Source organism: Xyrauchen texanus, chromosome 43, assembly GCF_025860055.1.
Source record: "Xyrauchen texanus isolate HMW12.3.18 chromosome 43, RBS_HiC_50CHRs, whole genome shotgun sequence".
NCBI lineage: Eukaryota > Metazoa > Chordata > Actinopteri > Cypriniformes > Catostomidae > Xyrauchen > Xyrauchen texanus.
Window position 1 is genome coordinate 10,850,819 of NC_068318.1, and position 23,202 is coordinate 10,874,020.

General features: G+C 41.5%; 1 protein-coding gene across 1 annotated transcript; it reads right to left on the reverse strand.

Annotated features, from left to right (window-relative positions):
• Positions 1 to 11,814: 11,814 nt before the first annotated feature.
• On the reverse strand, positions 11,815 to 13,994 carry aplnrb (apelin receptor b). Its single transcript, XM_052116400.1, has one exon. It carries the CDS (start codon positions 13,847 to 13,849, stop codon positions 12,791 to 12,793), a length of 1,059 nt encoding a protein of 352 aa, XP_051972360.1. The 5' UTR covers positions 13,850 to 13,994; the 3' UTR covers positions 11,815 to 12,790.
• Positions 13,995 to 23,202: the final 9,208 nt, after the last annotated feature.

The following is a 23,202-nucleotide window of genomic DNA, read 5'->3' on the forward strand; positions in this document are numbered from 1 at the left end:
ACAAGACATATGTTTTGCAGCAGGATGGTCCTAACAAAACATGTTCGCAAGGTTTTACAACCTAGAAGTAACATCTCTTTCTTCACAAGTCCTCTCTGTTTAGAGCACTTGCTATTCATTGGCCATATATATATATATATATATATATATATATATATATATATATATATATATATATATATGCCCCCTTTTAAGTATGGGCTCCACCTGCATTCAGGCTGTTATAATTCCATAAATCACAAGCACTTCGTTATAAATAAACTCCCTTCCCGTCCGGGTTCATAAGGAGTAATTCATACTATATGGCTATAGCTCATATATTCATTATGAGTGCTCTCCTCCTGGCCATCATGAGGATCACTCACTGCGCCATACATATGTTGGTCGCTGTCCCATAAGACTGCGCCACCATGTTTCCTCTCTAGGAAGTTATGTCGTGTAGTGCGGCGTGATGGGATTCTGTTCCCCATATGCGTTAGTAAACGCAATGTCAAGTGGACTGAAGTTGTAAGGGAACATCTCGGTTACGTACGTAACCTCGGTTTCCTGAGATGAAGGAAACGAGACATTGCGAACGCTAGTCGCACCACAAGACTCAGCAATGCGCTCCTTGTTCTCAGTCAGAAATTCTGAGGAAATGGTGTCTGCGCACCTGTTTTATAGCAGTCAGTTCGTGCCGAAACAACCGGTCAGTTTCGCGCCAAAACAGGCTGGGCTCAAACACCATAGCCAATATTATAATATTGTAGAGAGGTTTCAAATAGGTTGTGTATGAAGGCACTCCCCATATGCGTTAGTAATCGCCCTGAGTCTCATTCCCTTCGTCTCAGGGAACCCAGGTTACGTATGTAACCCAGATGTTACCAGAAAGTAACTGCGTTCACTTTGAGACATGGCTTCTGGTCCCATGGAAACCAGGAAGTAATCATGTTTTTTCAAGACAAGGGTGCTGGTACCATGAAAAGCAGGAAATAATTACGTTCACTTTGAGACATGGGTTCTGGTCCCATGTCAACCAGGAAGTAATCACTTCCATTCCAAGACACAGGTTCTGGTCAAATGTGAACTAGGAAGTAATCAGGTTCACTCCAAAACACAGCTTCTGGTCCAATGGAAACCAGGAATTAATCATGTTTTCCCAAGACACAGATTCTGGTCCTGTGGAAAGTAGGAATTAATCACATTCTCTCCAAGACACGAGTTCTGGTCCTGCGAAAAAAGTTATCCAACACCTATATCACCCATGTGAATGACTAACTGCACCTTAAACTTAATAGCTGGTTTTGCCAACTTTAGCAGCAACAACTGCAACAAAACGCTTCCAATAACTGGAGATCAGTCTTTCACAATACTGTGATGGAATTTTGGCCCATTTTTCTTTGCAGAACTGCTTTAGTTCAGCCACACTGGAGGGTTTTCAAGCATGAACTGCCTGCTTTAGGTCTGGCCACTGCATCTGTATTGGGTTCAAGTCAGGCTTTGACTAGGCCACTCCTAGTCACTAGGCCATTTTGCTTCTTTTGAGCCATTCAGCGGTGGAATTACTCCTATATTTTGGATCTTTGTCTTGCTGCATAATCCAGCTGCACTTGAGTTTAAACTCACGGACTGATGACTAGATGTTCTCATTTAGGATTTTCAGGTGGAGAGCAGAATTCATATTTCCCTCAATTACTCACCCTGACCCTGAAGCAGCAAAGCATCCCCACACCATCATACCTGTTTCACACATGATCCATCTGCAGTACATTTGCAGTACTTATGCGGTGCGTATGCAGTGTTGAAGCAGCACTTGCTGATTGTGCTCTCACATAAGATGCGCTTTTTGCAGTGCGCAACGACCCGCGACTTCTGTATAGCACAAATACAACAATGGATAAGTAGTTCACCATTATTATGAATTTAAACATTTAAACATGGTACTTCTCTTATGTGAAAAGGTAGTATCACAAACATTTTAAATTAAAACTTACCATCCAGACAAACAGCTGAGGAAACTTCCTACCATGCCTTTTCTTTTGCATTCAAATTTTTATACAAGAAATCCTGCGGGTCAAAGCCAACTTTATGTTTTTCCACCTCCATAATGAGACGAGTGTCATCCATTAAGTCTTGTTTTTCCAAATGTGAGGTAAGGTGTAATTCTCCGACCACTAGCCTGTCACATGATTGACGCTTTCTGCTGAGATGCACACAATGTAACATGCTGTGTAGTTTATTTTACATGAAATAAATCTTTAGATATACTTCTGATCACATTTGTAATTTTTGCAACTCCTGGAAAGAGTGTTTTGGTTTTCCTTGCTTTACCCAGGGCTGAAAATCATATGGTGACTTTAATTTGAGACTTTAATTTTATGCATTTATGGTGAAATTGCCAATCCACGTTCAATTTGACCACGAACAATGCGCTATCACTTTAATTCAGCGCATGCAGCACAACAAAAACTGACTCCATCGCTTCTGCACCGCTCCTGCAACACATTGCCGTGCTGTATCCATGGTGAAAATAACATGTACTGCAAATGGATCATGTGTGAAATGGGCATCACATTACCACAACCATGCTTGACTGCAGGTATGATGTTCTTTTTGTGGAATTCTGTGTTTGATATATGCCAGATGTAACAGGACACCTGTCTTTGTGGAATATTTTAATTTAATCATTCAGTTAATCAATTTGTGATAATTGAATTAATATGTATGCAAATTACAATGATCTTAAAATGACAATGTGTAATCAATGTATTATAATTACTGCATTATGAACGTTATTCAATATTTCAAATTATATTTAGATATTTAATTTATTGATTTAATTATCATTTATTCAGTTTAATAATCAAAGTGCAAATCAATGAAAAAATGCAGCTTGGCTTCTCTAGGGAGAATTACAGCCTCTTTTATCAAACTTTGTTTGACCCAAACGGAGATGTGTGTGGGGATAATAAAAGAATAATTTAATGTTTTAATAAGAGCAAAAAAAGTGTCCAAAAATGGCAGATGATATATCAGAATCAGTATCAGCTGTATTGCCAAGTATGCTTACAGATACAAAGAATTTGTCTTGGTGACAGGAGCTTCCAGTGCACAACAATACAATACAGCAACAAGACAGAGATAACACTAAAAAAATAATTACAAAATAAATAAAAATATAATAATAGAAAAATAAATGTGTGTTAATTAGTGCTAGAAATGACATGAAAAACATGTATGTGGACAGCCTTTATTTGTTAAACTTTAAATGACTTTAAAGGTGGATATTAAAAGGATAACTTAATGTCAGAGACAGGAACTGCCTGGTGTCCAAAAAAGGCAGATGAAATATGTGCGCTAATTAGTGCTCGAAATGAGAAGAAACATGTATGTGGCGGACATACAACTTTCCATTTTTAAGAATATGTGTAACCTATGACTGTAATAAGGGAAATAACCCCCGTTCCCTGATGGAGGGAACGAGACATTGTGTCGATTGTAGTGACACAAGGGGCTTCTTTCGGGAGCCTCGGATACCTCTGAATATGAAAAGGCCAATGAAAAATTGCCGAACAGAATTTGCATGTACCAAACCTGGACATACGGGTATAAAAGGCGGGGATCGTGCATCTGTTCAGTCAGGTTCTGCACTGAGGAGCAGAGAAAAAAGGTTCAGCCATTAAAGCGGCTTGGTACAGTGTTGTGGCAAGGGGGTAACAACGTCTCATTTCCTCCATCAGGGAACGGGGGTTACACTAGTAACCTAGACATTCCTCTTCTGTCACTCACTCGACATTGTGTCAATTGTAGTGACACAAGGGGCCCCTATTCAATAGCGCCACCTACACTGAACCGTGTTACGTGATCTGTTGATGCTGGTGCAGCAAGCTGTAGCGTGCCAAAGGAGCATGGGCATCAGATTGCATGTAACCTTCCCCAACGCCCCACTAAGACGTCATATTGTTTTTATTTGGTTCCCGGCATCCGACCAAGGTTTTCCCTTGAGAGGTGGGAACAAGCGATGTGACAAGTATGGGGGCAGGCCGCGCCAGGCGTGGCCTTTTCTCTCTTTATGTTTCTCCTCATAAGAAGGAGAAACATAGAAGCTGGGGCCAACTAGCTATGACACGCATCGGGGAAGGGGTTCTTTTCCAGTCCTATTCTTTCAGGGGGAAAAGACCCCATGGAGAACATATCTTGCCCAGGCTGGGGAGGTGAATATGTGGCAAATACGTCACATGGGCCCGTTACGCCACACATGGAAGTGGCTCGGTGGTAGGTCATGCCTAATGAGGGAGGAACTCTACACGGCGACCGGGGCAGTGGGGACTGCCCAAGGGAGACGCGGGTCTGCCTGACAGGGGGACCGTACCACGGAAAATACATCACTGGGGGTTACCGTGATAACCGGCACCTATGGAGCACCTATTCCAGTACAGAGTAATTAGCACCCATAGTGGATCTGGTTGGGAATTCCTCCACTGAATTCATTAGCAAGAGGTCTGGGGAGGAAGAACATCCAGGGAGCGTGAGTTTGAGGTCTCACATGGGAGTTTTCTCCTCGGTGGAGGGGAAAGATGCTAGCGCATGCGGTATACGTGGTCAGTTGTCAAAAACACGGGACAAAAACACGAGACGAAAACACGGGACGAAACCGACTCAACCCGGAGATTGTAGAATCTTGCAATGGTATTGGGTGTTGCTCAGTCCGCTGCTCTACAGATGTCTGCTAGAGAAGTTCCGTTGGCCAGTGCCCACAAGGATGCCACACTCCTTGTAGAGTGTGCTCGAACCTGCAACGGGGCGGGCTCGGCCTGGGTCCGATAGGCTAATGTGATGGCGTCGACTATCCAGTGTTTGAGCCTCTGTTTGGAGACAGCGTTCCCTTTCCGCTGTCCGCCAAAGCAAACAAAGAGCTGCTCAGAGAGTCTAAAGATCTGTGTGCGGTCCAAATATGTACGCAAAGCACATACTGGACACAGCAACGCTGGGTCTGCCTCCTCCCGGGGCAGCGCTTGCAGGTTCACTACCTGGTCCCTGAAAGGGGTTGTTTCAACCTTGGGCACATAACCCCGTCAAGGTCTTAGGATGACATGAACATCTGCCGGACCGAACTCCAGGCAAGTGTCGCTGACAGAACGCTTGCAGGTCTCCAACCCTCTTGATGGAAGCGAGCGCAATCAGGAAGGCTGTCTTCTGGGAGAGGGCACTTAGCTTGACTGACTCTAGCGGCTCGAAGGAGGTTCTCTGAAGGCACATAAGGACCATGGAGAGATCCCATGAGGGGAACAGGCATGGCCTGGGAGGATTCAACCTCCGGGTGCCTCTTAGAAACCTGATAATCAAGTCGTGCTTCCCTAGGGACTTACCATCCACTGCGTCGTGGTGGGCTGATATAGCGGCTACATACACCTTTAAGGGAGAGGGGGACAGCCGTCCCTCCAGGTTTTCCTGCAGGAATGAGAGCACTGACACGACTGAGCATTTCTGCGTGTGCTTTTCCATAACTGTCCCAGATCAGCCTAAGCACCTGGGGGTGGAGCCTCCACTCCCAGTTGAGCAAAGCCTGTCGCGACATCGCATCTGCTGACGTGTTGAGGCTACCTGGGATATGAGTGGCATGCAGCGACCTCAGTCGGTGCTGACTACAAAGGAGGAGATGGCGGGCAAGTTGTGACATGTGATGAGAGCGTACGCTGCCTTGTCAGTTTATGTACGCTACCATCGCTGTGTTGTCAGAATGGATTAGGATGTGCTTGCCTCGGATAAGCGAGAGAAACCTCCGGGGCCCAGTCCAGGAGCCGGCGGCTGCATGCCTGTTGCACACGGCGCCTCAACCCAGTTGAGAGGCGTCTGTGGTAACCACGACACTTCTGGACACCTGCTGTAGGGGGACTCCTGTCTGCAGAAAACAGAGGTCTGTCCAAGGGTTGAAAGTACGACGGCAGGAAGAGGTGATTAATACATGGTATGTGCCGCGGCACCATGCCTATCTCGGGACTCGAGTCTGAAGCCAGTGCTGAAGCGGTCTCATATTTATCAACCCGAGCGGCACCCCCGGACAAGGATGTCATATGCCCCAGGAGCCTCTGGAACTGTTTGAGAGGAACCGCTGTGCCTGGCTTGAAGCGAGCGAGGCACGTGAGCACCGACTGCGCACGCTCGGTTGTGAGGCGCGCTAACATTGAGACTGAGTCTAACTCCAAGCCGAGAAAAGAGATGCTCTGAACCGGAAAGAGCTTGCTCTTTTGAACAGGAGTCTGTGTGAAGTCCGTTTGAGAACTCGCAAGTCCAAGATTGGTCTCAACCCACTTCCTTTTTTGGGTACGATGAAGTAAGGGCTGTAGAAACCCTTCTTCATCTCGGCTGGAGGGACAGGCTCTTCGCGTCCTTGAGTAGCAGAGTACCAATTTCTGCTCGTAAGGTGCTGCCGTTTTTGCCGCGCATTAACGTGGCATAAATACCGCTGAAATGAGGCGGGAGCCTGGCGAACGGAATCACGTAGCCATGTCCTGGCCAGCCAATTCGATGGGCTGGGTAGCGCAAGCCATGCGTCTAAGCTCCATGCGAGGGGCACTAACGGGACTGTCGTTTTGAACGTACCAGGTGGGGCTTTGCGGCGGGGGGAGCAGGTAATAATGAGTCGGGAGGCAAAAGCACATCCAGAGGCTTGGGTGCTGAGAAAAGACTCAAAGCACTTACCTTGCTCCACGCATCCGGCGGAGGGCGGGTTATAGACAGAGGAGGAGGTCCTGCAGGGACATCTTCGAAACTCTTCAGCGCTGGCTTGGGGCCGGGCGGTCGTGGGTCCGGAGGCGAGATGGCTGGGAACGGGGAGCCGGGACTGACATGCTTTGGTGCCGGGTTGCCGTGACAACAGTGCGCTCCGGCCTAATGACCCAGGAAGTGAGGAAATTGCTCTTTTGTTGACAATGTGTTTACCGCAGTCCCAAAAGGAAAAGGGAGAACTGAGGTTTCTTTCCACCAGGGGAAGGAGTGGTCTTGCTACCAGCTCCGGGGCAAACGTCTGACTTTCTGGGTCTCAGGAGCATTTAGGGATTTTACGGGCCCTAGAAGAGGTTCTGGAGACGGGGGGCGTACTCCACCTGCAGAGCACTTGATGCTGGGGCTGAGATCTGGGCGGAGGTGCCTGTTGTATCTTCGCAGGGGGACACCCACGGCCGACAGACAGAGGGCGGCCTGCGCTGCAGCGGCGCAGCATGATGTGACAGAGGGTGTCCGTCTGCCTCTTCACTGCTGAAAACTGCTTGGTGAAGTCATCGACGGTGTCGCCAAAGAGGCCAAGCTGGGAGACAGGGGCATGAGGAAGCGTGTCTTGTCAACGTCGCACATCTCGACCAAGTTCAGCCACAGATGCTGTTCCTGGACCACGAGGGTGGCTGGTAGCGGTGCCAGGAGCCGAGGTACCAATCGACAAGCCGCGAGGGTTGGGGGGAGGATGGAAGGTTCCAGTCCAGCCCAACACTCACAGCGGGAAAGCAGACTCGGACTGGGTGGGCTGGCCCGAGGGCGGCAGCCCAGTTGAATCTTCAGTGCCATACGCCTGAATGCTCTGGACCGTGCCAGGGGGCGGGTGGTTCGTGGGGCTGTGCCCAGCGAAACCGAGGCCGCTACATCCCCAAATCGCCTCCATCGCCAGACGGGTCATCCTCAATCCCATGGAAAGAAGGAGCAACACGGGGTGGGCTTCGTCTTCAAGAATGAAAGCCGTGACCGCAACATTGCCATGTTCATGTTCATGCAGTAAGAACTCAAACCATCCACAAACGCCGCCTCAGTGTGATCACGACCCAGGCACACGAGGCAGCGTCTATGACCGTCGGATCTGGAGAGATATCTACCACATCCAGGTAATACACAGCGGCAGAAGGGCATCTTTAAAAAGACACGTCCTGAAAAGGACATTCAGCGCTCGCTTGTATATGTTGCTCTTTTACCAGATCAAACTCTTTTAAGAAAATAAACTCTTTCAGAGAAATCACTCTCTTTTTTGAGAGAAGCGCTGTTGACGCACCCAAGGGCAGAGGCTGCACAGCGTGCAGAGAGGAGAAAGTGTTGATGAGAGAATTTTCATTTTTGGGTAAACAATCTCTTTAAAATGATAATCATAATTTAATATTCTGTCATCATTTCTCTACCCTCAAGTGAAGAGTGAAGCTTTGTATTATGTGGAACACAAAATATGTTAGACAGAATGTTAAGGACTGAAAGTCTCAGTCACCATTCACTTTAAAAAATAAATAATATATATATATATATATATATATATATATATATATATATATATATATATATATATATATATATATATATAAACTTTCACTGAAAGTAAATAGTGACTGTTGTATGGAAGAAAGAAAGTCATACGGGATTGGAACAACATGATGGTGAATGATGACATAATTTCCATTAATAATAATAATAATTCTGTAGTACATGTTCAATGTGTATTATGTAATGGAATATAGGGGAGTAAACGTCTATTATGTCATTTGTGAAAGTAACGAGTTACTCACTACTTGAGTACTCTTTAAATTGGATACTTTCTTACTCTTACTCAAGTAATTATTTATGTTAGTACTTTTACTTCTACTTCTAATTATTTTTTTAAAGTAATTGTACTTTTACTTAAGTACAGTTTTTGGCAAGACACTGAACCCCAAGTTGCTCCCAATGGCAGGCTTTGCATGGCAGCTCTGCTGTCATTGGTGTGTGAGTGTGTGTGAATGGGTGAATGAGACACAGTGTAAAAAGTTGCTATAGAAGTGCAGGCTATTTACAATTTAAACTGGAAATGCACAAAGGATTATGTTATATTCATAACACACAAGTATAATTGTAAAGGAAGTATTTATTTGTACTGTAAGCCTGGTCTGTAAATGGGTTTATAGTCCTGGAGCAGAAATACCAGTTTTAGCTAATATGTTTGATAAGATCAGAAGTCTAATGCAGTAAAAATATAACTCCTGAGTCTTATCCAGGGAAAAAGTAATGTAGTGAGGAAGCAGTTACAAAAACGGGTTATACATTAATATTGTTGATGTTACACTTAATTCATGTTCCCTATTTTTGACATACTAGACACGGTGCTTCTCAGGTTTCCTTTTTTTACTATATAAATGTTTGACTTTGAAGCACAGGAAGCAGTTCATTTACCACATGCAACTTCACACCATGAAATTCACATTTATCAGGGAGATTCAATTACTGTTCTAAATCTTTACAACATCTTTGAAAGTGTCTGTAGAAATATTGTCTAGATTTTCTTTCAACACTAAGGTATAATTTGACACCTGTGGGCAATACTGAGACGAACATCTGATCTGTGCCCACATACAGCAGCTGTTAGCAAAGAAACATGTTATATGTTTGCAGCAGACACCAGAAAACATTACTGTGTTATATTACTATTTTCTATTGTTGTTCTTCCATATACACATTTTTGAAAATGTCCATCTGAAAATGTAACTATTATTGTGGTTAATTATCAATTAAAGTTCACATTCTGTTTTCGTGGCTTTGTAGTTAGCATTCCTAATCTAATCACATTGAGTTTATGGCCTGTGTTCCCCTTTCTTTCCTCCTCATCATTTCCTGTTATCCTTTTACTTACATACTTTGTCAATAAATGACAAAAATGTTATTATATTGTTGTTTTTGCTGGTATGCAATATTTCAAAGTGCATCCGTTTTTTTTTGGTAGATCTTTGGCTCTGATCTTGCATCTGCCACAAAATTATGTGGCACAAGCATTAAAGGGATAGTTCACCCAAAAATGAAAATTCCCTCATCATTTACTCACCGTCATGCCATCCCAAATGTGTATGACATTCTTTCATCTGCAGAACACAAATGAAGATTTTTTTAGAATAATATTTCAGCTCAGGTCAATACAATGCAAGTGAAAGTTGTCCAGAACTTTGAAGCTCCAAAAAGCACATAAAGGCAGTACATAAGCAATCCATAAGACCCCAGTTGTTAAATCCATATCTTCAGAAGCGATATTAGAGGTTTGGGTGAGAAACAAATCAATATTTAAGCCCTTTTTACTATAAATCTCCACTATCACTTTCACCTTTTTTTCTTTCTTGTGTTTTTGACTATTCACATTAGGCAGGGATGACAATTTATTATAAAATATGACTTATTGATCTGTTTCTCGCCCACACCTATCATATCGCTTCTGAAGATATAGATTTATACTTGGAGTACTATGGATTACTTTTATGCTGCCTTTGTGTGCTTTTTAAAACTTCAAATTTTTAGACCCTGTTGACTTGCATTGTTTGGACCTACAGAGCTGAAATATTCTTCTAAGAATCTTCATTTGTGTCTGCTGAAGAAAGAAAGCCATACACATCTGGGATGGCATGAGGGTGAGAAATGATGAGAGAATTTTCATTTTTGGATGAACTACCCTTTTAATCACATAGAGCAACACTCATGACATGCATGTAAAACAAATTAAGCAGTGTGGTATTTGATTTACTGTGCATCTAAAAACTTTATTTTGTTTTCTGTATAGTATATCATTCATTGCACATTTCTTACACTTTAGAGCACTGGCAGTAAACAAATAAACAAACCAAAATAAACACAAAGGTGAACACTAGCCCACACACATACTAGCAAATACACACACACACACTCTCTCGCTCTCTCTCTCTCTCTCTCTCTCTCTCTTGTGATGTCTCTATGGGCCATTGAAATAATAGAAACCCTCTATTCTTTCACTCTTTTTATCTTGTTGATATCAAACGTTTGTGGTTAAATCCTGTTAAAATGCTATTTTGCTGTTTCTGTTACTGTAACCATTATATACATAGTTTATAATGCTGTTTCAGTTATTTATAACAACCACACATTTGTTTTTTGGAGGGCAAATGTTCAACCACACTGAGACATCAGTGACACTAATTACTTCAGATTAACGATAAATTATGTCTGGCTCAAAGTTTATTAGAGAGGAAAGGACTTAATCATTGGGGGCCTATTTAGGGGCTGGTGATCCTACATATGCAGAGCATTTGTTTATAAATGCTGATACCATTTTCTAGCAAAATGGTAACCTATGCCAAGGTTAAAGAGATACTGTGAATTTTCTATGTATCTGAAATTTTAAATATAGCCCAATATTGCTACCAAATGAGCCTCAATGTCAAAGCAAAATCAAATGTATCTTTTGAAGGAGAAAAAACTGTAAATTAAATCAAGACCCTTAAATCCAAAAATACAGCAGGAAGACATTGTTGTATTCATAGATTTTTATTTTATTTATTTATTTGCATGTGTCAGTTGTCAATTTTTAATTAATAAATGTATGTCTATTTATAATAAGTCATTTTATTTACATTGAAATAAATCAATATTTATTTAGATAAAACATTTATAAAAATCAAAACTCAGTCATGAAGAACACTTGAACCTAATACAAAATAAATTACTTTATTATTTGCAAGTAAAATATTTTTTTTTATAAAATTCCATTTTAATGAAAGGTTCACGTTGAGTGCACTTCAAGTACATATTTTTGGCTGTAGGGAAGCCCTGTCCTGGCATAATTGTGCTCTTTTTTTGTGTAAAAAACAAGAAACAAAAAAGTAAATCGGCCATAAACATGCATTTCCTGTCAGTCACTTTGTTTGATTTTGAACTGAAAGAGGACAATAAGAGGCAAAGCAACTGCCCTCACCCCAGAGTTAACAGGAAAACACTACACATGGTGGAATGCTACAAACATTCCAATAGAATACAAGAATTTCAAAAAGTTGAAAAAAAAGAGACACAAACAAGAGAAATTCTTAATACATATTTTATTCATAGAGTACTGCAAAAAAAGCACCATACAGCAGTGTTTCACAAAAAGATTATGTACTAAAATAAAAATTCATTTTTATTTTATTTCATTTTCATCAACACAGATTTCATTAGCTCACATGCACACACACAAACACAAGCATCGGCATCTCATCTGTCAAAGCTGCCACCTATGAATCCCTCTTCCCCGAAAAAACTGTCAGTTGCCATCTGTCTGTCTGAGTTCAACCCCCATCTATGCTTTCATCTCCTCCAAAACACCCACCTCCCCCCCGAAAGTCTTTAATCAAGCTGCAACACTTCTCAAGTAAGGCACCCATCCCTCCCTCCCCTACCTTGACAGTTTAGATAAGACCGATTGGCCAACAGGGTTCCTATCTCTGCCCCTTATGAACAAGTGCTTAAAGGATAAAAAAATAAGCCAATTGGGGGAAAAAAGCGTCAAAAGTAAAGAGTCCATAAATTGCTCTCAAAACCTCTCCGTGGACCACCCACTGCCCTCCCCTGCAGCTCCAACAAACAGCAAAGTCTATTAACCTCAATCTCCAAAGGCAGCAATATGCACCCGCATGAAGTGCAGAGGCGGAGTGCAGCAAAAACCCTATACATACAACTCCACACGTCTGGAGTGCAGCTGTCGGAAGGGGGTCTGCTCTCTGAATCTCAGAAAATCTGTTTGTGGTCTCAGAGATCTGGACAAAGTGGCTGCATCAGTTCCTCAGAACCAGAACATTTCTACTTTAGTTGCACTCAGTTCATAGAGTACCACCATGTAGTCACGAGACAGAGGAAGCTGTTTTCTCAAGTTCCCACAGTCAGAAACAAATGGAAAGTCTGTCTGTCCCCAACAATAATTGATTTACCTTTGAGTTCAAGTGAAGGATTTGACATTTTGAGGGTAATTGCCAACTTGTTCACCCCCTAGTTCTGTGTCACCCTTCCACACATCTCATCACACCTTTGTAGCCAGTGACTAGGTTTCAGTTTTCTGTGAAGAAAGGGATCTGGCTGGACTGGCATGCAGAGCATTCTTCAGGTTGAGGAGGCAGACGCACTGGGACTGGAAGCGAAGGTCAAAAAAGGCGTAGAGGAGAGGGTTAAGGCAGCTGTTGACGTAGGCCAGACAAGTTGCATAGGGATGGGCCAACAGCAGAAGATTCAGGAAGGTGCAGGAGTCAGGTGCCATATTCAGGTACGAGAGGGCATCCATAGTCTTCACAACATGGAAGGGCATCCAGCAGGCGGCAAACACCACCACCAACGTGGTAATGATCTTCAGCAGGCGACGCTTCCGCTGATCCTCCTTGCGCAGGCTGTTGAAGTGACGTGTCACGGTGCATCCGATGAATCCGTAGCACACCATCATGGCCAGAAGGGGGATCAGGAAGCCCAGAGCAGTGGAGGAGATGCTGAGGCCTGCAATCCAAAATGCCTCCTGGCCCGGTTTTCTCATCACCAGGCTGAAGTCCATGGCGCAGGACGTGCGGTTGGTTTCAGTGTCGTACACCGTAGTGCGGAACAGCAGGGTGGGTGAAGCCAACACTCCTGAGAGAAACCAGATTGCAGCCAGCGATGCCCGCGTGTGTCCTCTGGTACGCAGCTGTGTGCTGGTTAGGGAGTGAACGATGGCCATGTAGCGGTCCAGGCTCAGACAGGTGAGACAGAAGACACTGGCATACATGTTGAGCAAAACCACATAGCTGCTGATCTTGCAGAGGGCCACGCCAAATGGCCAGTCGTAGCCCAGGGCGGTGTAGACGGCCCACAGGGGCAGTGTCACCAAAAAGGTCAGGTCAGCAATAGCCAGGTTTCCAATATAGACGTCGGCAACTCTCCGCTTGGACTGGGCTCGCCATACGGTGAAGATGACCGCACCATTGCCAGTGAGGCCCAGGATGAAGATAAGCATGTAGAGGATGGGAATCAAAGAATAGGAGGGTCCCCAATCATCATAGTCACACATTGAGTTATTTGCAGACTCCTCATAGTCATATTGGCTGTAGTTGAAATTCATGTTGTCAATATCGTTCATTCCTCCAACTGATGTTAAAATAACAATGTATTCAAATGGTCTTTGTTGTCTAAAATTTCAGTTGACTCAAAGCAAAAAAGTATCAGAAATATCTAGACATTTGTGATCTTAGAAGTGGTCCAAATGGTATGATTAGTTTCCTTGTGATTTGTCCAAGTCAGAATGATCCTCAAACCGGACAAACTGTGGCTTTTAAACCGTCCCGATCTCACGCCCCTCCCCAATGTTACCCTGCCTGACCCCTCCCCTCACGATTTGAGACTGCAGCCTCCTCTCAGTCTCCAAAAGAAAACCGACGAGATTAGCCTACTAAATATAAAATTAACAAGTAAACAAAAATATACATATTTATAGAAAGATTGAAAAGCGGAACTACTAAAAACGGACGTACTTTGTTGTAAAGTAATACGCAGTTTTTGATGTAAGCCATAAACAGTGTTGCAGATGGTGGGACTGAAGGGTTTACCTTAATATAACTCTACTTTGCAATTATTATTATTTATTTATTTATTTATTGCGAATAACTTGTGTCTATATGAGTACATGGGTGTGTTAAAGTCTCCAAGATATCGAGAGTTTCGCTATTAAAAACTCAAAGCACGATAAACTGTTCTCTATGACCGCGATGACAAGTCAAGACGTGTTTTTGTCTAATACTGGTTCATTGATATTGTGATGCGCGGATGTGAAAGTGTGAACAACAGGCTATTAGCTTGACGATTCAAGCGCTATAATTTCCATCCGAATACGTTTAAGATGCTGCTGCACACTTACCCGAGCAGGACCACACATATTCCCGAGTTCAACTGAAATACAGCAGCATTAAAATTACGAGTAATGCATTCGTTTGTACATACGAATATTCTTCCGTTCTTTTATGAATTTATGAGACAGAACATTCCAACCACTTTGATTTATATTGTTTTAACTGTACAGATCGCCGACTAGCAAAAAGCACGCATAGGTATTTCCATTTTTGTATTATCGTCAATATTGTTGGTAAAATTCCAAATACGTTTAATAAAATAATAACCTAATGCAAAAGTAATAAACACAATAATGAAAATAGCATATTTATGCTTTCAGTTTACAGTAACTGTCCTTGTCTCATAATTGGATACTGAACTAATTACCCCAATAATAATAATAATAATTAATAAACAATAAAAAAAAAAAATATATTATAAGGCAGATAGACAGACAGACAGAAAGACAGACAGACAGACAGACAGACAGACAGACAGACAGATAGATAGATAGATAGATAGATAGATAGATAGATAGATAGATAGATAGATAGATAGATAGATAGATAGATAGATAGATAGACAGACAGACAGTTTTTATAGATGGATGGATGGATGGATGGGTGGATGGATGGATGGATGGATGGATGGATGGATGGATGGATGGATGGATGGATAAGAAAGAAAAAGACAGACAGACAGACAGACAGACAGACAGACAGACAGACAGACAGACAGACAGACAGACAGACAGACAGATAGATAGATAGATAGATAGATAGATAGATAGATAGATAGATAGATAGATAGATAGATAGATAGATAGATAGATAGATAGATAGATAGACAGACAGTTTTTATAGATAGATAGATAGATGGCTGGCTGGATGGATGGATAAGAAAGAAAAAGACAGACAGACAGACAGACAGACAGACAGACAGACAGACAGACAGACAGACAGACAGACAGATAGATAGATAGATAGATAGATAGATAGATATATAGATAGATAGATAGATAGATAGATAGATAGATAGATAGATAGATAGATAGATAGATAGATAGATAGATAGATAGATAGATAGATAGATAGACAGACAGACAGTTTTTATAGATAGATAGATAGATGGCTGGCTGGATGGATGGATAAGAAAGAAAAAGACAGACAGACAGACAGACAGACAGACAGACAGATAGATGATAGATAGATAGATAGATAGATAGATAGATAGATAGATAGATAGATAGATAGATAGATAGATAGATAGATAGATAGATAGATAGATAGATAGATAGATAGATAGATAGATTGATTGATTGATTGATAGATTTATTGACCATTTTGAAAGATTTTATTGGAGGATTACATGCTGTAAAAGAACCCAGTCATCCTCCAGAATCGAATGAGATAATAGATCATTCACATCACTATGCAATTCAAAACAACACCCCACCCATGTCATGTCTGATTGTGAGAAATAGTCTAAATATAATATGCCTTATGACTGCATCACGTTTAATGGGGCAAACGTGTTGGAAGAGAAATAAAAGGAGATACTGAAGGAAAAGTATAATGTAAATTTAGAATTAAGACTAAAAAAGTAAACTTTAGGATAGTACACTATATATTCCATTATCATATACATATATTATCACATTCATTAGGCTTTATACAGTATATATCATATCTGTAAATTATCATTTAAAAAAATCCTTTAAAATACAAAGACATGAGAATAATGAGGTTTCACAGAGAAAATCCTACAGTAAGATAAAACTGTAAACGTATAGCCAGAGCATTTGGTTTAGTAGTAGGACTGAGTGAAGGAGCAGACAGGAGATTTCACTCTGCACCCTTCTTCGTCTCTCAACGTAGAGGCGTCAGTGGTGCCAAGGACCTGACCCGCTCAGACACAACTATCCCTCCCTGACCCACTCCTACACACGCACTCACATGTGCACTGACCAGGCCCAGGATGGGAGGCTCAGCTTTTTGGAAGTTCAAGTGTTGTGACATCATAACAATGGCCTTAAAGCTTAACATGTGCTGCAGAGTGCAAAGATGTTGGTTTGGGGAATGTTTGCATGCAGTTTTAATGGTTAAAATCACTTAAACAACATCTAAACTTACTGCACTGGTCACTAGCTCTACTTTGGTAGTTCTAAGCAGCAACTAAAGGGAGATTTAAAATGACAGAAACTCCTCACAGTTTAGTTTTTATTCTTTATTGGAATCACAATGGAGGAAATGGTATGAGCTGCTAAATGCCAATGCTGTCTTATCATAAGCTAAATCACAGATCATGTACTCCCCCCAAAGACACAACACAGGTGGGATCAGACTTATCTGCCCTTGCACTTAACAGGATTGATTTGATAAAGGAACAAATGGCATAGATAGATATGGAAATGTGTGACAAAAGCGCTGGGGTTCCAACAACTGCCAAACTGTTTATTTTACGGCAATTAAATGTATTTCCGGAAAGTCTTGAGTGACCTCTATCTATAATAAAGCATATTATATATATATTTCTAAATGGTGCAGGGCTGTTTAAATGATAAATGACAGGACTGACACTGCTTTGTTGACACATGACAGAATTTGATGTGGATGGAATTCAACATTTGCATGCAGGATCCATACATGGAATGAATGGCAAGCATAGTGTTAGACCACACACACACACACACACACACACACACACACACACATACACACACACATAGGGAAAGAGGCGAGTGACAGACCTCTCTGAACAGCTGGAATCGGCACAGCCTCTTTGATCCATTGCTGCACGACCTTGGCCATAGATAATAAGAGTTTTTCAAAACTGTTGACCGACTTGAGTTGCTCTGTAAATGCACCGCTTAATTAAAGCAAATCTATCCAAAGCATCTGTGTGAGAGCTACAGAGCTGTGGGTGTGTAGTAAGACTATTTCTGATGTTAGACACCTGAAAAAACACACAGATCTCTTGACAGAGGAGAACAATTGTGTTTATTTACTTTAGAGCCAAATTAAATCTTACTAAAAGAGCAGTTGCTGACCGGGGGTCTATTTACATTTTCCTTCATAACTTAAAGGAATATTCCGGGTTCAATACAATTTAAGCTTTATTACAGTATAAGTGGCATAATGTTGATTATCATAATAAATAAATAAATAATCATCATCATCATCATTTCTTGTTTATTTCAAAAAAGTACAAATTTGATTTACAGTAAGGCACTTACAATGGAAATGAATGGGGCCAGTCCATATATGCAAAAATCCACACAATATGAGTGAAAAGTTTTAGGAAGTTTCAGGATGTCTGGGAATTTCATCTAGGACTTTTTGTATAAAAAAGAAGTTTATATTTGATTTTGAATCCCAGATTTTCAATGGACTCCCAATTTAGTTATATTGTATTATCCCATTCGCTCAGTCACCATGTGATTGGGGTCTCCAGTTTGTTTGATGTGTCACATGCATCCCATGCATCCTAAAGTGAAAGCACATGACGAACAATGAGGAAGATCTTAATTCATCTTATTTATCTGTTGACTTTTCAACAGATGTTTTGAAAGCTGACCATGTAGTGGCATTTGTAAATGCATAATATCTTGGAAAGTCATGTCAGCCTATTATGGCACCCCACCCGCAGTTCATTGATGGATTCTAACAAGAGTTTCTGACTCATTGACACCAGGCTGTTAAGCATCAGGGTCTGGACAATGAATGAGTTCACACCTTCAAACTGTCACCCGTCCATCTCTTTTCACCCCTTGAGCACATTTAGCTTGTGCCTGGCAGCTTATTAAAGGTGTGGATGTTTGTTTTGAATAAGTTTCAGCCACACTGAGAGAAGTTAAGTTAAAACCTGAATTGCATGGAGATGCAATTAGTGTGGACTTGGACAAGTTAAAAACAGGATTGCCGGACCATGAGTGCGGACAACATCCGTATTATCTTCCTGGAGGCAGCAAGAAAACTAATTAAGTGGGCCAAACATCCCAGGATACTCAGATCCTTTTCCTGTCTCTCTTGTCCAGCTGTGACTCAAAACACAGATCATCAAGAGCACACACTTATCAATCTTGGGAGCAGGAAACCAGCTTGTTTTCTCCCACAGATTAAGGGAATAGTTAATCTAGAAAATAATTGCTGTTAATATTTAGTCCTATCATACCAAATGAGCTTGATAAGAAAGAAACGTTTTTGCGAAATATGTGGGCAACCAGGTCTCATAGTGAAAACGTGAATCTACATACATTTTTTGCAAAACTTGTTATACATGTCTACAGGTACAATTCCCTGCAGTTTCCAGGAGAAATTAACATGCTACAACAACTCTTTTTTATTCACTTTCACTCAAATCATGACTTTGATGGCTGATTATGACTTAAATACAGATTTTTCGCTCTATAACTCAGACCATGCTATTTAATGATATCCACACACTTTAACTCAAACGCATCTTTTGAAAAACAAGACATTTTAGTGCTTGTATTACAGACTCATCTACATATATAAACTTATTTCAGCATGAGCTTGTGCCCATCTGATTGGGCGTTGAATTTAGCTTTTGCATTTTACAACACTCATGCTTAGATTTAGGCATTGATATGGTAAGGGGGTCTTTTTTAACTTCTCATAGATATTTTATTGGTTAGGTTCTGGCAAAACGTTGAGGATAGGGAGGTATGTTTAAAAAAAAGAATTAATCTAACATTCACCTTCAAATTTTACTTGCTTTTAGAGCCCCCACCTGGACATTTCACTGGAGACATGCAGCCAAACGTGATTATACAGCACATACATTTTTAATTGCAAAAATGTTGTCATGTTCACGTAAATTTCATGAGACCAGGCTGTATGTAGTTCATAACACGAATTGCGTCAGTTCTTAGGTGAAATGTCACTAAGTGGCGCTGAAAGTGAGTTGCATTATCTCCCAAACAGATGAGGCTTTTAAAGTTAATGGACTATCAAGTTTTAAATCCACAAATCTTACCTCCCTATCCTAAAGCCTTAAACCTAAACCTAACCAATGGTGTTATAAAAGCAAATATGAAATGAAAACGAAATTGCTGAAACAATCATGTCATTTTGTGGTGCTTCTATGACACTTTCGGATCACGTCTCGACTTACGTGCTCTTCAGGATTCATATCAAGTCAAGTCAAGTCAAGTGGTTTTTATTGTCGTTTCAACCATATACAGTTAGTACAGTACACAGCGAAACGAGACAACGCTCCTCCAGGAACATGGTGCTACATAAAAACAACATAGGACAAACATAGGACCACATGAGACTACACAACTAAATAAAATACCTAAATAAAATACCTATATATACCACTATACCTATATAATGTATATTATTGCTGCTGCACTACGTAAAACAAGCCACGTAAAAATCATTTTGCACAATAGTAATGTGATTCTATGAGACCAGGTTGTTATTTTTCTGTGGACAACGAACACCATGAAAGTAGTAAAGAACACCATGAAAGTAGTCCACATGACTTGTCCACTATATTCCAAGTCGACTGAAGGCTTATGATAACTTTATAATGTTGTACTTAACTTCAGTTGAGCCTCGTTTCTCCCAAGGATATTTTTTCTCCATTAACTAACATCTTATGGATTTTTTTCTGTTCTTTGTCAAAGTCGCATTTGGCTTGCTCACTGGAGATCTAAATACAAATATTTTGTACTTATTTAGGCACAATGTACAGTCATGTTTTTATCAAACTGCACAATGATGTCTCTTACATAACAGCTTTTTCTGTTAAAGCATAATTTCCTGTAAAGCTGCTTTGAAACGATGTCTGTAATGAAAAGTGCAATACATATAAAAATTACGTGACTTATAACTTCAAGTTTTACTTCTTTAGGGTGATGGGGGGTTGGGTCATCATTTTCTTTTGTAAGAAGCTTTGTTTGTGAGTCTCAAGTAAATCTGCATTGCAATAGTTCACCAAACTGCTTTATCTGTGCCTGGTGAGAGCTTCCTCACCCAGTATGGCTGAATATCTAAATAAACATTTACCCCTCTGCTCTGCACGTTTTTATATAACGACCTGTTGAAAACATAGGATGCTAATCAAGCAGGCGTAACACCAACATGTTTCAGCTTACTTTCTAGATGGTTTTAAATGTCTGGCCTTCTTTTCACGTTTTTCTTATAGTGCTGATTTACAAACCAGCCCAGACAGAATATTGTCCGGCCCAAATAAATGAACTGATAGATGAGATCTGTATGGTAGCTGCTGCTGTTGTTAGCTGTTAGCGGCTAGCAATTGGCTCTGTTTATTTAACGCTCTCTTATCTCGTGCCTCCAGAGAGCACTGATGTCATGAAGCTCAAGAAAGCTGAGTGTGCCTTTTGTGCCTGTACTGTATCTCCGTGGCTTGGTTTCCTCTTTTGCTTGTATAGCATTTCATGAGCAAAAGTGACAGCCGCTTGAAAGTGCTGACAGAAGGATAGCACTCAGGCGGTATTCTGGAACATTGGTTTAATCAAAGCCTTTTTGTAAAAAAAAAATCCAGACATAGGTATTTGTGTCCAAACATATGGCGCCTTAAGAAAAAAAAAAAAGAATTGTTAATGAGTTGTTTAGGGCATAAAACAAAATGTTGTTAGATTTAGTACTCAGTAAATTTTCATTATATTAAAAAGTTTTACTTCTAAAGAAATTAACTGCAATTTTGAAACATACAGTATATAAAAACATGAGCATTCACATGAGATGAAGACTCCAGTCATATCAGTATAACCTTATAATATAACAGCTGTTTTATAATACATGGAGACGGTCCTCTCATGGGGGTGGCCATGTTAAGGTGCGTACACACTGCCAGCGACTTTGTCGCTGCAGGTCGCTAGTGGCTGGCGGTGAAGTCGCTAGTGGGCGTTCCCACTACTGGTTGCCTAGTAACATTTATAAATGACATTCACGGATGTCATTCCATTGCTGTTGACAGCGAATCTCTTTTCTTGCCACTAAAAACAAACATTTTGGAGGGAAAAGACTAAATATAAATGGAATCAGTACATAAAATGCTTTATATCAAAGATGAATGAGAAACAAGGCGTGCTGTTTGCCATAGCGGCTGTTTATTTGCGGCGAAAATGCAAATGCCTCTCTGTCTGGGTCCATAAAATCCCCGCGATCTCAGATACACCTTTCCACGCAGTATTTTTCTTAAAAATGTCCTTGTACGTGGGAAGAGACATATCATAGAGCACTGGAAAATTTCTAACAGCAAGAATTAGCCTTTCATCCATCTTTCCGTTACTGCAGGAGCTGAGAGAGAGAGAGAAGGATCACGTGAGCTCTCCCATCGTCTCTCCTATTGGCTGTCGCTTCCGTTAGTCGCTCCAAAGTTGAACTTTTCTCAACTTTGTCGCGTCGCTGGACACGCCCACATCTAGCGCCAATGGTCACGACAGCTTGTGTCGCCGGAAGTCGCTGTGCTCGCATTCAAAATGAATGGTATTGAGTCGCTGTCGCGCGCGATGTCGCTGGCAGTGTGTACGCACCTTTAGTATCACATGACCAACCGAATACTACTCGCTTAATCTCAGTTACTGGAAACTTTCACGCACTGATTACATTAGTCATGGCTGACAGTAAATAGTGAATTTCTACATTGGTAACTGAAACTATTGCATTTAAATGAAGCTGCATCCACGCCACTAGGTGGCAGGGTAAGTCTAAGACAACATATTTAAAAAAATCACTGAGAGCACCTTTAATATTTAATCGATAAAAGAAACTTGCTGTGGGTACGAAAAATAAACTGAAAGATAGATTGAAAAACATTTACTGAAAGATGTCTTAATATCTGCTTCTCAAGTAAACTTATCTTGGAAAACAAGACAAAACATGGATTAAGAACATTATTTTTGCAGATATGTATTATTATTAATAATAATAATAGTAACGTCTAGGTTATGTATGTAACCTCCGTTCCCCGATGGAGGGAACGAGACGTTGTGTCAGAGAAGCGACACTAGGGGTCTCTCTTGAGCGCCGATATTCACCTCTGGACTATGAAAAAAGGCCAATGAGAGTTGGCAACCAGTATTTGCATGTCCCGCCCCCGGACATATGGGTATTTAAGCGGCGCAAATACGGGAGTTCATTTAGGATTTTTCTGAGGAGCCGGAAATGGTCCGGCCACAACAGTGGCTCGGCTCAGCGACGTGGCAGGGGAGACACAACATCTCGTTCCCTCCATCGGGGAACGGAGGTTACATACGTAACCTAGACGTTCCCCTTCTGTCGCTCTCTCCACGTTGTGTCAGAGAAGCGACACTAGGGGTCCACTTATAAAAGTGCCATGCGCTGAGCTGTGTACGTGAACTGCTGATACAGGAGCGAGCAGGTATTCTTACGTGCAGGACGACCAACTGTATCAGGCTGCACGTACCCTTCCCCAATGCCCCATTTAAGCCATCAGGATTCCTTATCGTTACCCTGGAGGGGGGAACAAGGTGCTGGCCGCACCTTGATGCACTCCAAACGGGCCAAGCCTGGCCGGGCCACTTTTCTCTCTATGTTTCTCGCATAGAGCAACTAAGGCCAGGGCCCTTACACGCATTGAGGGAAGGGG

What these genes read in the sequence shown, in the direction of transcription:
- aplnrb (XM_052116400.1), bottom strand. Translation starts at nt 13,849, where the DNA reads ATGAACGATATTGACAACATGAATTTCAACTACAGCCAATATGACTAT.